The sequence below is a fragment of the Sarcophilus harrisii genome, chromosome 5 (assembly GCF_902635505.1).
Source record: "Sarcophilus harrisii chromosome 5, mSarHar1.11, whole genome shotgun sequence".
NCBI lineage: Eukaryota > Metazoa > Chordata > Mammalia > Dasyuromorphia > Dasyuridae > Sarcophilus > Sarcophilus harrisii.
In genome coordinates, this window is record NC_045430.1 from 279,002,857 (window position 1) to 279,019,768 (window position 16,912).

The 16,912-nt window shown below is 42.8% G+C and overlaps 1 protein-coding gene across 12 annotated transcripts in view; it reads right to left on the reverse strand.

Moving 5' to 3' along the window:
• Window positions 1-16,912, reverse strand: part of HDAC9 (histone deacetylase 9) — a 673,520-nt gene that overhangs the window by 497,648 nt on the left and 158,960 nt on the right. For 2 of the 12 annotated variants that reach the window (XM_031940665.1, XM_031940669.1), the window contains exons 1-2: window positions 5,381-7,445; window positions 4,370-4,432 (exon numbers count right to left, since the gene is read on the reverse strand). In XM_031940665.1, the coding sequence (XP_031796525.1) occupies window positions 4,370-4,432; window positions 5,381-5,519 (202 nt within the window). In that variant the 5' untranslated portion in view covers window positions 5,520-7,445. The other 10 variants (XM_031940667.1, XM_031940676.1, XM_031940666.1 and 7 more) reach the window with 9 other exon arrangements.

The window sequence follows — 16,912 nt, forward strand, 5'->3', positions numbered from 1 at the left end:
AAAATATTTCGTAAAAAGCTTTTCTTCCTTCTTGATGCATAAAGAAAAGTTGAAATATATGTTCTCAGAATATCCCAGCACTTTGTAGAGGGAGCCAACCTGTATGCAGAATGGCAACTTCGTGGGACAATACTCTAGGATTTCTCTTTCTTTGTTCATAAAAGGTGTGACTATGTTGCTAGAGAGTAGTACTTATATAGTAGAGATAAGTGGGACTAAAAACAACCTTTGGATTTGGGGAATACTCATGACTTGAGTTTGGCTTAAGCTTTGTTTTTCCAAGAGTTGATTTCCTACATCTCTGCAGCTCCCTAAAGTTCCTAATCCCCTCTCTTGACCCAGTAGGTGCCTACTCCCTGTTTTGAGAATGTGGAGAAGGTACGGCCAAGATATTTTCATTCAGCAACTTCCAGACAGCAAAGCTCCGCCTTCCAGAGCATCCCATAGCACATATCAGGTCCAGATATTTATGTATGAGGTCCCCACGCTCCCAAGTATACCGGAGGCAAAGGTCTTCTGGGCCACTCAATCAATCCATTGAGATAGATAATGATTTGGGAGCCTAGTGGCTGTCCCCACTAAGGCATTAGGATGATCCTGAAAAGCTACCTGTTGAGTTTCTTCATAATAAGCCCTGATTCAGTTCTTCAATGAGAGTCTTATGTAGTCACATCCTGCACCTCTGAATTTGAAACCAAATACTCTTAAGGTTTGCCATGCACACTAATACAGTATGAAGGAAAGACGGACACTGGGCTTGGAAACGGGGTTTCAGGATTCTAGTCCCAACATGTATCTCCCTGAACAAAACAAGTTTTAGACCTGTCAGGAAGATTTGAGTTCAAGTTCTGTCTGACTTTAAGCTAATTAACCTTTCTGAATCAATTCTTCATTGAAAAACATTTATGTTACTTAATATCAGAGGATCATCACTAGAAAACTCATTCTGTAAACCAGAGTATTGTCCAGAAACAGGAGCTAACATCAGTGAGGCCTTATTATTTTACTATCACCTCTGACACTTAACTAGCTGGGTATTCCAAGGCAAGTCAACTGATTGAACTGTCTAAATCTCAACCAATTCTAGCTCTCTCAGTGGCTGAAGGGCCACTCCAGCAAAGAGAGTTCCAATATTGAGGAAATCACAGATTTTTGAAGAAATGATAGTTTTACTTTACCCCACTGAAATTTCTTGATAACCTGCTGAGGTAGGCCAGAGAAGTTTTATTTTACCCACTTTCTAGAATGAAATTAAAACAGAAAAGCTATAAATGATTTATCTATAGTCTTCCCACTCTAAAGCCATATATTTTCTACAACAAACAGCCCGGCTTCATTCTAAACCTTGACCAGAGACTCCAACCCCAACTAATTTGCAAATCCACACTGCAGTCACAAGAGAAAGAATGACAAAGAGCATAAATCCATCCCAACTGCTCAAAAATCCACTGAGCTCATAATTGAAATGAGGACAATTCAGTCTCAGTCTAGTCAGGGACCAGAAGGTCACCTAGTCCAACTTGCACCAAACTCTGAATCCCCTGGAAAGCAGCCATCCTATTTGCAGAAAACTGATATTTCAATAGCATTTTATCTGTACAGGACACTCCTGGCTGAAATTCCTATTATAGTCCAGTTTTACAAAGCACTTCACATGCTCCCTCTCCCTCAGACCCATAGGACCTTTCCTTATGCCTTGCCATTGAAACCTAAAACTGTTATCTCTCCCAAGTAGAATATAAACTCTTTGAGGGCTGGGACTGTTTTAAGCACATAGTAAGTGCTTAGTAAATCTTTTTTTTTTTCCTTCATATGTGACTTAGATACTATTATTACCTCCATTTTATAGATGTGGAAACTGAGGCTGGGGTCAAGTGACTTGTTTCAGGTCACAAAATTAATAAATGTCTGAAGTGAGATTTGAACCCAGATTTTCTTGATTCCAAATCCAGAGCTCCACCCCACCCATGCTAATATTGCTCTATTAAGTAGAAACATAAACTATGTGAAAATCTAGGAAGGAGAAGGCCATTGTGATCTGTTCTGTTCTAAATAAAATACAACAAATGGAAGAAATTCTTCATCAAACTATTTTTGTTAAATATTGCCTCTATTAGGTAGAAACATAAACTACGTGAAAAATCTAGGAAGGAGAAGGCCATTGTGATCTGTTCTGTTCTAAATAAAATACAACAAATGGAAGAAATTCTTCATCAAACTATTTTTGTGAGCTCAGGGATATGAGATGGTGGTCTACACACTTTATTTCTCCGGGACACAGTTTCCTTACTGTGAAATGAGGGAGCTGAAGGAGAATAGTTCCATTTCACAGGAAAAATAGAGCATGTTCTCAAATCTACTCCTCTTTCCTAGAGATCATTTGTGCTTGGGATAAAAACCACCCAGAATATCAGCATGAGGGGCGACATAGAGAACATGAACGCAAAGGCTGGCAGCACCGAGGGATCTCCCAACACCTGTACCACCGCCCGAGAACCTCACCCTGACTAGAACACAAGCTTCAGGAGTTCAAGTATATTGTCTCTCCGTGGAAGAAACGTTCCTTTTGTAGCATGAAGCCCAAAGCAGGGAGAAGACAGATCTGGAAATCGTAGTACAGGAGATACTAAAAGGGCACTGGTTTTATAATTCTGTACAGTGTCATTTAATTCATTATTTTATTTACAATACCAGTCAAAATACCCCATTGGGTCCAATCAACTCACTCTTCTTTCTCAGCAATTCTAGAAAGAATTGAGGAGTCTCTGAGGAGGGGAGAGGAAATATGGGGTGTCAAGTTTTTCAAGGGAGGATAGCGGGCAATCCTCGGGATGATAAACTCCTTTAAATTTAAGCATGTCAAATCATCCAAAATAAGATGTTCTCCATTCCCACTTTTCCGAGAATGCCGGGATAGACTCTATTGCCTTTCCAGATAATTACAGGTTACTTCTTTATTTCCCATGTTAATCCCTCTAATATTCTTTTTTTTTTCTGTCTCATTGCAAATCCTAGAACATCCAATACTATGTCAAATGAATTCATTTAAATAGAAATCATGGCAAAGCGAGTTTAATTAGCTGTATTGATGTTGAATCGCAAGCATATAATAAATCATTAAAGAATATCGGGTAGGCACAATCTGACTTCCAAATAATCTCCCGAGATAAAGCTGTGTGTGCCGTCAAAGGAGCGACAGCTGCTGCATCAAGCCAAGCCAGAGGATTTGCCAACCTGTGGAATATTCTTCTCCCACTTAAGGATGCTACAGTAGCCACCTTTAGGACCCCCTAAGGTATCGCCTGGGCTTCAGGAGGACTGCCTGACAAGTCACTGAATTGGAGGCTAAACTGGCTGACCTGAAAGAGCAGCTCTTTTGGAAATCAGCATGAAGAGTACCCAGGCAGAAGGGAGAGTCCCCAGCTAGAAAGCACCCCAATACAGTTCATCTAGGGGAGGTGGAGATTTCCTGGCAAGCCAGGCTCTTTCACCCAAGCCAATCTGGTCGGGAAAAGCTGGAGAGAGACCAAGGCTATGTCAGCATCCCCTCCTCAGCACATTCAACCTTCTGAGAAAATTAAGGAACTGAGCTGTTTTCCCCACACAGGGCTGTGCCCCAAAGCTCGGGAAATCATGCACCTGTTTCCATCCATTTCCCCGGATTTCTGGTAAAGGATCCCAGCTGCCTGGCTCCCCAAAAGCAATGGAAAAAACAGGTTCTCCTCGGCCTCAGAACATCTAGTCTAACTTCAGAGCCAGCAGGGAGGGAGGACATGGCGAGCCTACCCACCCCACCAAGGCAAAGCCCATTTAGATGGGTTGGTCTATAAATAAATGGCGCCCCCCACCCGTTTTCACCCAGGAAATCCAGCTGGATTGCCCGGCCCAGGTAGGGCGTTGTCTAAACAGGTGCCCCGAGTCGGAGCCCGCCGGGTTTCCACCAACTACAACAACAACATCGAGAACAACGACAAAAACGACCCCCGGATCCCAGTTTGGATCAACTCGCATTCAGCGGGCTCTCCCTTTCCCAGTCCGGACAGATCCGGATCCAGCAGTCCTGCACTTGTTGGTCAGAGGGGCGGCACCAGGCGCTGGGGGGGGGGGGGGGGGGAGGAGGGGATCAGCGGCCAACGCCCCCCCCCCTCCAGGCCAGCCCCGAGACGTCCCCTCCCCACTCCCCAATTTCGGGCAGGACCGGCTCCGAGGGGCCGCTCCCGGGTCGCACACACTTCCGAGGAAGCGCAGAACGAGCCGCTCCTTGCCCCGGCTGCATCTGGCCGGCCGAGCGGCCCCTTCCCCACCCCCGGCCCCCGGGTCGCAAAGGGAGGGGACGGAGGCGTGGGCCCGAGCCGCGGAGGTCTCTTACCTGAGTTGATCAAGCTGTGCATTCTCTGTTGAGCCAACAGCTGCTCGCGACCAGCCACCCCATCTGAAGAAAAACAGGATTCCGCCTCGTAAATTGCCTGCAGCATATTCCAATCAGGTTGCCCTCCCTCCCGCTCCAGCTAGAGATGGCTCGGCTCGCCCGGGGGACGCGGGCGGGCCGGGGGAAGCGCCCCTCCGGCTCCCGGGGGGGTGGGCAGGACAGCAGAGCCGGAACTTGGCACCTCCCCCCTTCCCCCCCCCGCAGACAGCGCCCCTGCCCCCCGGCCCCGTCTAATTGCTTGGAAGCCCTGACAACCTGCTGCCGAAGACAAACGCCCCAGGAGCTAAACAGATAAAGAGACAGAATTGAGAAGAGAGATCGCCCCCCGCCCCCCGCCGCCTCCCCCCTATCCCGGAAGCCCCGAGCAGGTGGAGATGAGCAGCGCCGCTCCCGAGGGTCTGTCTGTAGGTCCGTCTGGCTGCGGTCTGCCCCAGAGCGATATTAACCAAAGCAAGATGGGTATTAGCAAGAGAAGGAACCCGGCTTCAGCAGAGGCTCTGGAGACCAGAGAGATCTGGCAGAAATTACCCTCCGTCCCTCCCGACAAGTGGTTTCGGTCCTGGAGCCTTCGTCCTCCTCCTCCTCCTCCTCTTCTACTTCTCCTCCTTCCTGTGTTTGTGTGCGTGTGTGTGTGTGTGTGTGAGTGTGTGTGTGTGTTCCCCCCTCTCTGTCTCTGGTCTAAAGTTGGCTAAGGCGAGTGATCATCCATTTGCATATGAATCAACAACAGCCTGGCCCACAGGCAACAGAAATAGAACAATGGCCGGCCTGAGCCAAAAATAGGTCAAGCATGGCTGAGTGATTGGAGCCTGAATTAATGCATTTAAAAATACCACCGCAAACACAGCTGTCCCCGGCTCTATCTCGCAAACCAGAAGGCTCGCTCGCACAGCCTCCAAAGGAATTAACCCCTTCCTGCCGCCGGCCGGCCCGGCCGCCTCGGGAGCTCACCGTCCGGCCGTGCACGCGCGCATCCGGGCGGCCAGAGCCCTGCTCGGGGGCCGCGGCGCCGGCACGCGCAGCCGCAAGGCCCCGGCGGCCCCGGCGGCCCCGGCGGCCCCGGCTCCGACAGGGCCCACGGGCCGTCCATGGGCTTTGGGGCCGCGAGGCTTCTGGTTTAAAAGACAGCGAGCGAGCGAGCCGCGAGGGAAGAGCTCCGCACCGGTTCTAAAACGATCCTGGAAGCTGGTGCTCCAGTGTGTGGTTTCTGCCTCACCCACGCACAGAATCCTGGAGTGCTATTTTTGTTGCCTCTTTCTCTGGCTGCGCTGCAGTTGGCTGTGGCCCTGGAAGCTTCGCTGCCTTTCGAGTTGCAGGACTGACAGGAGATTTATTGGGGAGAGGTGGTTTCTGGAAGCCAGAGCCCTCCTCCCTGCGCCCCCCCCCCCTCCTCCCTGGTCCAGCCGGTTATCAGGTAGATCGCTGGTCCATTTCTCAAAGCCCTTTTCAATGACGTAGCCTCCCGGCTTTCCTGGCAACGATCCTTCCGATTTCTAAATACAGAGATAGGGACGGGAACGCGGACCTGGGCAGCGCGGCCATCTCCACCGAGGCTCCAGCTCCCCAGGGAAAGGGGAAAGGGGCTCAGAGGTGCTAGATGGGCCCCTTCTCCGGGGTCCCGGATGCTCCACCGCTCTCCTCTGAGTCTCAACAGTGAAAGGAAAACACCTGCCCATCTCACAGAGGGCTGCTCCGCAGGGATGAGAGCCGGCATTGGCTGCATTTCTTTAAAGTCTGCAAAGCGCTTTAAATGCTGGTTTCCTTGCTCCTCCACAATTCTTAGCCTCATTGACAGACTGAGAAAGTAAGGCTTAGGAAGCTTAAAGGATCCGCCCCATCCCACCTTCTGAGTCCAGGTCTAACGTTCTAGTCCAAGGCAGAACAGGCAGAGAATCCTGGAGGAAAACCCAGTGGAGAGAGAATGAGGGAGTCCTGAGCATCTTCACTGGAGAGAATGCCCACCTCTGGGAGGTCACAGCTCCACTGCAACAGGAAAACCTTGCTTGAATAGTCCACAGTCATGCAATTGCTGCTTGAAAATTGTCCTGTGACTTCTTGACCAAGATACCCTTTCCTGACCACCACACCCAGACTTGTGTAGACTATAAGCTTCTTGGGGTAGCTCCATGATAGTGGATAGAGCACCAGTCGTGAAGCCAGGAAGACCAGAGTTCAAAATTGACTTCAGACACTACTTACTGGCTGCATGACTCTGAGCAAGTTCCTTAACCCCAATTGTCTCTCAAAAAAGAAACAAGAAAAAGGACTATAAGCTCCTTGAAGGGAGGGACTACCTCATTTTTTTCTCTGTGTGTCTCCCAGCACCAAGCACAGTGCATGACAGATAGTATTTAACAATGTTTCATTCATTCACACATTTGTTCATTCATATAAGGACACTAAGTAATAGGCTCGATTTTAGTTATAGCAATATATCTTTGGATCAACAGGAATAAACTTTCTCCCCAATCCTATTCGCTAACAAAATGTAATCCAATGATCATTTATAAACACCTGTTGTTTGCATTGACAAGAATCTTCTTTGTAGCTGGAAATCTGGTCTTCTTTTAGCCTTCAATAATCGTCTCTTAATTGATTAGCAGTTCTATTGGTCTCTGTTGTGTATATGAGCTATTAGGAGGATAAAGCCATCTCCAACACCACCAGAGCACCACCTTTTCCCAACCTTTCCTGTCTATGCCCATGTCTGGCCCCCAGAAATTGGTCCCAGCCAGTGTTTTCTTCCTGTTGGCACTTCTCTGGCTCCAATGTGCCCATAGGCTACCTCTTCCCTTCCTCGTATTGGTGGGCAAGTTCAAGTTGTGTAAAAGTCACTTCACACAGAGAGATCTGCAGGATGGCCCATTTACATAAAGTGAGAACGGCCTATAATACAACTAATATTCCATAGGAAAGTAATCCAAACTGGACGTGATGCTAAGTACTAAGGAAAAAGGACACATTTTTCATTTGATTTCAGAACAGTTTAGGGGAATCTTAAAAGAGTCGAAGAAGACAGAATAGAAGAAAACAACGAAAAAAATGCCCACCACAAATATTTCATTATAGCAAGTAGAAAAAACCACATCAGCGCCATTTTATACCATCCTGATATTGCATACAGCTGCTGGAATTGTCTCGTTTTCCTGAGTTTAGTTTTCCTACAATCTGCATGACTTTGGGAAAATCATTTCTTACCATGTCATGAAGTGTTTTTCAGGACGCTGGTGAATGTAATCAGTCAGAATTCCCAAAGGTTAGAAAGTCCTTAAATCTTCAAATAGCAGTTGCTAAAATTAGTAACTGTATTTTACCATAAAAAAACCTGTAAATCTCTCTTCAGGATCTTTGTACCTACTGAAGGGGCTCTGGACCCCATTTGTTCTGCAGTTGCATGCTTCACTAATAAATCATGCTTTGTTTCTTTAGTCATCATAAAACTACTCATAACAGAGTTTAGATGTTCTTAATTTAATTGAAAACCCAATGGGACAATCCCAGTATATTCCAGAACCTCCATATTACTCCGGAGACAACAAAATCAATCCTTGATTATCCCCACTGATTTCTGGGAGAAAGGGCACAACAACTACTAAAAATAAAAGATTATTAAAAAGGAAGTAATTTTTAATTGGAATCAAAATGCACTTGCCTGCTCCTAATGCATCATATGTATAAATATGCAATGTATTCAAATGTATACACCAAAAACCCAAAGTATCTACAATCAGTCATTCAATAAGTATGCATTTATTAAGCATCTAATCTATAAAAAGACTGAAAAAAACAGTCCCTACCCTCAAATAATTTAGTTTATCATGGTCCTGAAGAAATGCCAGCTGTTTGTTGTTGCTTCCAGCATCATTTATTAATTCCTCTGTTTGTGTTTACAACCTTTCCCTGCCGGGTTCTAGCTGGCCTTTCTCATCATGGATGCACCTTCCTCTCCTTCCCACTCTCTTTTTCCTTATACATGCCGGTCTACTGCTGCTCTGGCACAGCATGCCCTCCTTAGTTCTGCTCCCTTCAAAGCTAAGCTCTAGGGCCACTTAGGCAAGCCTATTTTAATCCCCTACTTGATAGTGCCCTATCTTGGGAAATATTTTCGCATCTACTTAGTATATAGCTTGTGTCCACTTATCTCTGTGCCCATTGATTCCCCAATAGAATGCAGCCACTTTGAGCACACGCAGAATGAGCTGACCCTGAGTACAGCCATCATCATTCCTCACTGAAATCATAACTTCAATCAAAAAAGTCTCTTCCATGCTTAGCTCATATAAGAGGCCACTGAATCCAAGAGGACTGATGTTATTCACAATTACAGAATCAGAATTTGAATTCAGGTCCCCAGACTAAGTTTGGAAAGAAAGAGATTTCAGATGTGGTACAAAGAAGTCAATGAATGAACACATCCTCCACATGGCTTTACAGAAAAGATCTCCCCAAATATTTACTACGCTGAAAATAAATGACCTGGCGATCAGAGCAATTTGGCAGCTTTTTCTTGAGGCGGTCTTTTTCAAAGCTTGTAATTCGATGGTTAAAAAACATGAACAGATCACATGCCTTTGTTCTATTGCCATTTTCCAAATTAGCCAGTGGGGTGTATTATTAAAATACAATTTAAAAAAAATCAAAACAATCTATGTTGGGAAGTGATAGAGGGAACATTGAGGACCAGATTTAGAAGAAAAGGATTGATAAGGCTGCCATGGACTCTCCAGAGGACCATCCAAAACCACTGCTGAGGCTCTTATGGAAGGAAAACCTACCATCAAGACCTGGAGAAGTTTCTCTGATCTGGGAGTCCCCCAGCCCTTTTCTCTGCTGCTGCCACCTGCTGCAAGGTCTCTCTGATTCTCTCACCTTTGCCAGTGGTGCCCAATTACCCATCTGACTCAAAAGTTCCTAAGAGTAGCTGGCATTTGTGTAGCCCTTAAGGATTTACAAATAGCTTTACCTTTATTATCTCGTTTCCATTATCAAATGAGATAATATCTATAAAGGTCGTAGCACACCACCTTGCCTTTTTCCTTCTCCTCATTTGGTCCTTATTTAGCTCGAGAAGAGCCATTTTCTTAATAGATGAAGTTAAATGACTTGCCCAGGCTCATGAAGTTAAATAAATGTGTGGTCTCAATCAAAGAAACTGAGAGCCACCTTTCCTATTTTCACCCAGCTCCTGCTTTTCCCTCAAAACTTACTTTGAAGCAATTTTAATGCACAGTTAAATATGCATTGTCTGAGCCATCAGAGTGTAAGCCTGTTGAGGGCAAGTGGCCTTTTCGTTTTCCCTGTAGCCCTTCTCCTTAACACAGTGCATGGCACCTAGTAAGCATCCAGTATATTTGCTGATGGATTGATTTTGATGCTTCTCATTGGCTAAACAAACCAATGTCAGAGCCTCATCAGTCTAGCTCTGGAAGAGCTCTCCCATCCATCCTCTTCTCTCTCCTGGCAAAACTCTTACCCTACTTTGAGCCCTTTTCCTTGGTCTATTTTAATAGCTTCCTAATTGGGCTTTCTTCCATTCTCCACACTTCCATATTGATATTCCTAAAACACAGATCTGATCCTGCCATCTCCCTACCAAAAATCTTCCCTGATATTCAATAAAAGAGAAATCTCTTCACCTGGGATCTAAAGCCCCCAAATCTAGGGATCCCAATTTTCTATCACATGATTCTCCCTCCCACACTCTCTACTAGAGCCAAATTAGCATGAGTGAATGGCCACCTCCTTCCTACATACCTGGAATTCACTGCCTAGTCTCACCTAGTTTTCTTCCAAGTGGACATCCAGTGCCATCTCCAATATCAGGCTGTTCCTTCTCATCCTTAGTTGTTAATGCTCCCCCTTCACCTATAACTTAGTACTGACTGATCTGTGGACAACTTATGTCCCCTCCCCTCATTAAATATAAGCCTTTCCAGAGCAGAAGCTGTCTCTCTTTTTGTTTCTGTCTATCTATTCCCTAGAATAGTCCCTTGCCCACTGTACAGCACCTTGCCCAAAGTAAAGGTTTAACAGCAGCTTGTTGAGTTGAATTGAAAAAAAATTAAAGAAAAAAAAAACACCCAGGCTGAAAAAATGGAAATATAATCCACTTCCCCCTAAGTAACAAACACCAAGCTATTTATATATTGATTTTCTTTTCTAAGTGTATCTTTTCAGAGCTTCTGTTTCCCATTACATTATGGAACAGCAGACCCAAGGCACTGGCTAATTCCTTTTAGGTTTCATAAACTCTGAGTTGTCAAGACAGTGTTTAGGCCAGCTCCACTTAAAGAAAAGCTCAGCTCTGAGACAAAAGGCTATCTTTGGCTAGATGGCTGTGAAAGCATCCTCAGGAGGATTCCAGCTCATCAGACATGGCTGCCTGACACTGCATTATTGATGATATTCAAGCCTCGCACTTGATTTGTCACTCTGGCCCTGCCTGCAGAGAAGACAAGGCCCAAATGCTATATTTTCTGGACTTATTAGTGACAGAGGGTTGCAGTCAATGCCTTTCATTATTAAATGGTGCTGTTTCCCCCCAGCTCCAAATATGTGGAAGCTGGGAAATGACCCAAAGAACAGGAAAGGAGTCAACATGATTGGCGCATTCAAGTCTGTCTTGTGGGAGAGAAGAAAGGCCTTGTCTTTACCTCAGAACCAGGAGCAATGGGTATAAAGTTCCGAGGACCAGCTTTGGCTGAGAGTATGAGAATTCCTAACAATTAAAGTCTCTGAATAACAGGCTACATTAGGAGGCGGTAGGTTCCCTCAAATTGGTGGTCTTCAAGTAAAGGCTGGTGCCTACTTGTCAGCTTTCCTCAGGAGTTCTTTCCTAATCTGACCTGGTTTTTCTATAAATGCCCCCTTTCCTGGGTCATAGACTGAACAACCTGCATTTTGAAGGGGGGGGGGGGGGGAGGGAGAGAGAAACAATTCCTTTAGACCATAGAGTATAATTTGCTTAGAATTTATAGTAAAACTTCTTAATCCATGGTTCATGACCCCATATGGGATCTTGTAACTGAATGCAAAGTTTACAAAATTCTGACTTATTATCAATAAATGTTTGGTTCATATATCTATTTTATATACCTTTAGGGATCGCCTGAAAATTTCTTGGGCAAAATGGGGCCATGCATGGAAAAGGTTGAAGAAGCCCCGATTTATAGTCAAACATGGGAACTTTCAAGGAGCCAACATTTCAACATTCCCATGAACTTCAGCCTTCTACTCTGCTCTAGGATAGGTGCCATTTGTGCCAGAGAAACCATTTCAAAACCCAGAGCAATTCTCACAGTGCTCTTAAACCTAGCCTCACAGTATCCAGGCTGGCTCTGCTCCCAGTTCCTCTATAGGACTCTAAGACCCTGCCCTTTTGATCCGTATCCAAACTACAGGGTGAGATATCCCACTAGACATCCTGAATGACTTCATGTGAAGCCAGGAAATTTTGTTAATCATTCAATAAGTCTACTATGTACCAGGGAGACAACATGAAAACACATATATTTAAAAAAAAATTCTATATAAGAGGAAAACTGACAAATGGGAGGCACTGGAACTAAAGGACGGGCCCCATATCCATGACTTTCCCAAATCAAAAAGAAATTTGGGGGTAGGGAGGGAAATGTGGTAGAGGAAGATCAGGTTCACTTTAGATTTGGGCAAGTATAACAGAGCACTGCTTTTATTTATTTATAGTCACCCACTGACAAGTGCCAATTTTGGTAAAGATATTTGGCATAATACAGAGAACTATGAAGACTGAATAGGAATCAGAGCATAGTATTTTTACCTTTTTATCGTTGTTTGCTTGTTTTATTTTTCTTTCTTGTGTTTTTTTTTTACTTTTTGATCTAATTTTTCTTGTACAACATAATAATTATGGAAATACGTTTAAAAGAATTATACATATTTAACCTATATCAGCTTGTTATCTTGGGGAGGGGAAGGGAAGGAGGTAGAACAATTTGGAACACAAGGTTTTACAAAAATGAATGTTGAAAACTCCCTTTATATGTATCAGGAAAAATAAAATCCTATTTAAAAAGACATTTGGCATAGATATAACTGGGGTCACAAAAATGTCAGCAGCTTAGGTCCTTGTCTTCTGGAGTTTTGAGTTAAGCTATCGAGCGGCATTTTGAGATCCAGTATCACTATCGTATAACAGCTTGGAGAAAGAGAAACTTTGGAGACTGAAAGAACTGGATTTGGAATCAAGAAAACCTAGTGTAATTTCTACCTCTTAAGGACTTGCTCCCAAGTCATTCCAACCTGAACCCAAAACTTGTTGACTCCCCTCTCTACTGTGCCCCTCTGATTCTTCTGAGCCAAGTACCCACTGTCTGTGTGATTAACTTCAATCTATCAAAGGAAGCCTGCCAGAGAAGATAAGCATGCTAAAGAGCTTGCCTGGCCCTGCATCAATGAGGACAGTTGGATGCTTCTTTTGGCAAGTCATTCCTCACCCCTTACCCAGCTGTAAATGCTCCCCTTCCCGGAAATTACTTTGCGTATATTTTATTCCTGGCACACATGAAGCATTTCATAATACTTGCTTATTTGTAGATTTGTTCTATAGACATGATTTTCTCTCTGACAGAATATACGCTCCTTGAAGGCAGGGATTTTTTCCCCTTTGTTTCCCTAAGTCCAAGAATAGTTCCAGGTACACAGCAAATGCTTAATAAAAGCTTCTTGAATTGTCTGTCAGAAGCAGGAATTCTCAACAGGAGACTGGGAAATTAAAAATAATTAAACTATATTTCATTACAACTGTTATTATAATTTCAATTTCATCGTACTTATAATTACTATTTATTATAATTTGTAATCCTTTATGCTTTTAGCAAGATGACTGAGAAGGAGTCCATAGGTTTCAGCAGATTGCCAACTGGGTCCAGGGCACACCAAAATTTAACAGTTTCTGATCGAGCAAGAAGCAAGAAGAATGGAGAGATTGCACCAAAAGGGAAATGGCCACACTATAACCCCAATCCAATTTCAGGTATTTGCCGTTGCCTCAAAACCCCTAAAGATGCTCCTTCTCTTTCCCCACACCATGCCTCCTTCCAAAGTCATAGTTTTGCACATAATCATTTGTTCAGTTCAATAAAATCATTTTCTCAAGGACTAGTACCAGAGTTCACTAGACCTTGCACATAGTAGGTGCTTGCTCACTTAATCTTGCTGAGTAGGACAAGCTTGCCTCAAAGCATAAAGCAGAGTTCACCTCGCACTGCCTTGCTCCTGTGATTTGATCTATGACTCTTTTGCTATTCTGCCTTGATGGGCTAAAACCTATCAAAGCTCATCCTGTGGATAGACATGAAGAGCCGAACTCCTGGGACAGAAGCATGACCAATTCCAGGCATCTCCTGGAGTGCAGGGAGGCTTCTTCCAATTACTTTTTAATGGCAAGACTGGATATGCCTTCTATAGACACAGCATATTCCCTGAGCTAATGTTTTCCTTTTAGCTGTCAGGGATGGTCTATTTAAAAATCAATAGGCTAACATTAGTTACTTCACCTGAAGCAATAACAAGCTCTTCTTTGTAATGAAGTGGGGCCCTGAGCATTTTCATTTTGGCTATGCCTGGAGGGAATCATCAGTTGTTCTTGCAGAAGGAAAAGAATCTCTTAGAGCCCAACACATTGTCATTTTAATATATAGACCTTTCTCTTTTAATAGGAACCTTGTGTTGGTCATAGAATTATTAACTTTGCCATTTTTTTTCATAAAACCAACTCTTAGTTTTGTTTACTAGTTCAATAGTCTTTTTACTTTCAATTTTATTAATCTCCCCTTTTATTTTCAGGATTTCAAATTTGGCATTTAATTGGGGGCTTAATTTGGTCATTTTCTAGCTTTTTTAGTTGCAAGCCCAGTTCATCCATCCTCTCAATGATTAATTTTTCAACAATAATACATATAGACGAATGAACCCAGCTCCCTTTAAAGAGGTTGGGGACACATTAGTACCATGCTGGAGGTTATACTGAAACAAGGCTCAGAAGACTTGGAATGGCCTTAGTTTGCTGTCATCCTGTTATGATTTACATGTTGTCCCCATTGGCAGAAGGTAAACATCTTGGGACATTCATTTATCTCTTTGGAGTAAAAAAAAAAAAAAAAAAAAAAAAAAAAAAAAAAAAACAGGTTTCAGTCAGATCCTCAGTGCCAGTGACTCTTTTTGTGATTATCAATCAAATAACATTAATTCAACCCTTGCTATGTTTCATGAATTTTGCAAAGTTGTGGGGATACTGAAAGAGGCAAAAGACAGTCTCATCCTTCTAAGTGTTTACAATCTAAAGGTGACAACATGCAATAAATAAAACAAAACAAGCTGTATTCGGGAAAAATAGAAAATAATGAACAAAATGAAAAGACACTAGAAATAAAAGGGGTGGGGAAGACTTCCAGTTAAAGGTGGTACTTTAGTAGGACTTATAGGAAGCCACTAGGAAGAATTAAGAAGGGAGAGAATTCCAAGCACTGGAATATTTGAGAATCTATTAAAAAAAACAAAATAAAAGTCCCTGAATAGCTAAAAATAGATACGCCAATATAGATAATTATTTACCCAGAGGAGAAACTCTCAGAATCTCATTCAAGGTCTATTCATTTTACTTTAGACATATTCCTTAAAAGCTTAGTTATCTGGTTTCTTTTATAGATTAGAAGCCAGAAGCAGGGGGGTTTATTGCTAGAGATAGAATCACTGAGAACATGGGAAAAATAATAGCTGAATGTCTAACATTGAGAGAGGAAACTAATCAACCAACCATTTACTGGATGTAGTCTTTGCTAGACATTAAGGACAAAAAGATGAAAGGAAAACAGTCCTCTAGCAGCTTACATTCTACATGGGGAGATGACATTTACAAATGCATTCTTTGCTTTCAGGATTGCTATCCATACTTCAGTATAATTCAGATGTTACTAGTTGTTTTTTTTGTCTTCTCCAATCACTTCATCCCTTGTGATTTTCATAGAACAAAGATGTTTGATAGAGGGTTATGGTCAAAGGATCCTGGAAGGTATTGCCCCCTAGAAGATATGGCAGGGGTGAGAAAAAATAATGTTTTGTAGCCATTGACTGAAAAAATCAAATGAAAAAGCAGCAAAACCCTTCCCTTTTGTAAGGGAAAAAAGCTTACTACAAAACCTTCCCCCAAAAAATCACTGCATCTAGGCTACAGTTAAAACACAGTAAGAAGTTAAAACTCGATTGAACAAAACTATAGAGCCAAGAAGTGGGATTATAAATAGCAACCCAGATGAACTCTCTAAACATTTTCCTCCAAACAACTTTAACTGCTCAAATCAAATTCTAGAGTAGCAAAACCAAGACAAGGTTGGGGTAAGACATTTTTCCAACTTAAGACAATTTAGGAGATCACAGGAGAGTTCTGTGACACCATCTTGGGATCAGCCCAGAAGCAGCAACTTTGAGAGTTTTCAGCCCAAAGATGGTAAGAAGGCAGGATCAGATAATTGGTTAAAAAGGTGACCCTTACAAAAGAACCCTTAGCTGGGTACTGGGTACAGCTGAAAATGATTGCCAATTCTATTACCTATATGCATTACCAAAGAGGAAAGGAGGACTTTTGCTCTATCACAGTGGAGCACAGTGGTCACAGTTCCAAAGTAAAAAGCATCTGTAGTTATAGGAGACCAAAAACTCTTCTTAGGTAAAGACCAGAGCACAGACAAAGGAGAGCAGTGATCATACCTCACCCAGGATTCTTGGAAACACTGAAAATTTTTAGACTCCCAGAAAGAGCGCTGAAAAAAGTATTAAGAAAAAATCTGAAGTTTGGCATAGTAACTTCCTATCCCTAAATGAGCAGAACCTAAGTTTAACATAAAATTCTAAGTCAAGACATAAGCTGGGAAAATGAGCAAAAAACAACAAAAAGTTTGACCATAAAAAGCTATTATATTGGCAGGGAAGACAAAGGCCCAATCTCAGAAGAAGACAACAATAACAAAACACCTGTAATGAAAACCTCAATGCAAAAGTCCAACAAGATTTCCTGGAAGAGTTAAAGAAAGAGATGAGTGATAGAAGAAAAAGATGAGAAAAGAAATAAGTGATGCAAGAAACTTATGAAAGGAGAATTACATTAACAGCTTGATAAAAGAGGCACAAAAATAACATCTTAAAAAACAGAATTGGCTTATGCTAAAAGAGGCACAAAAATTCAGTGAAGAAAAGAATTTCTTACAAAGCAGAATTGGCCAATTGGGAAAAAAAAAGATGTTCAAAAACTCACTGAAGAAAATTATTTCTTGAAAATTAGAATTAGGCATCTGGAAACTAATAACTTCATGAGACTTCAAGAAACAATAAAACAAAGTCAAAAGAATTTAAAAAAAAAAGAAAATGTGAAACATCTCATCATAAAAACAATTGAGCTGGAAATAAAATGAGGAGAAATAATTTGAGAACTATTGGACTACCTGAAAG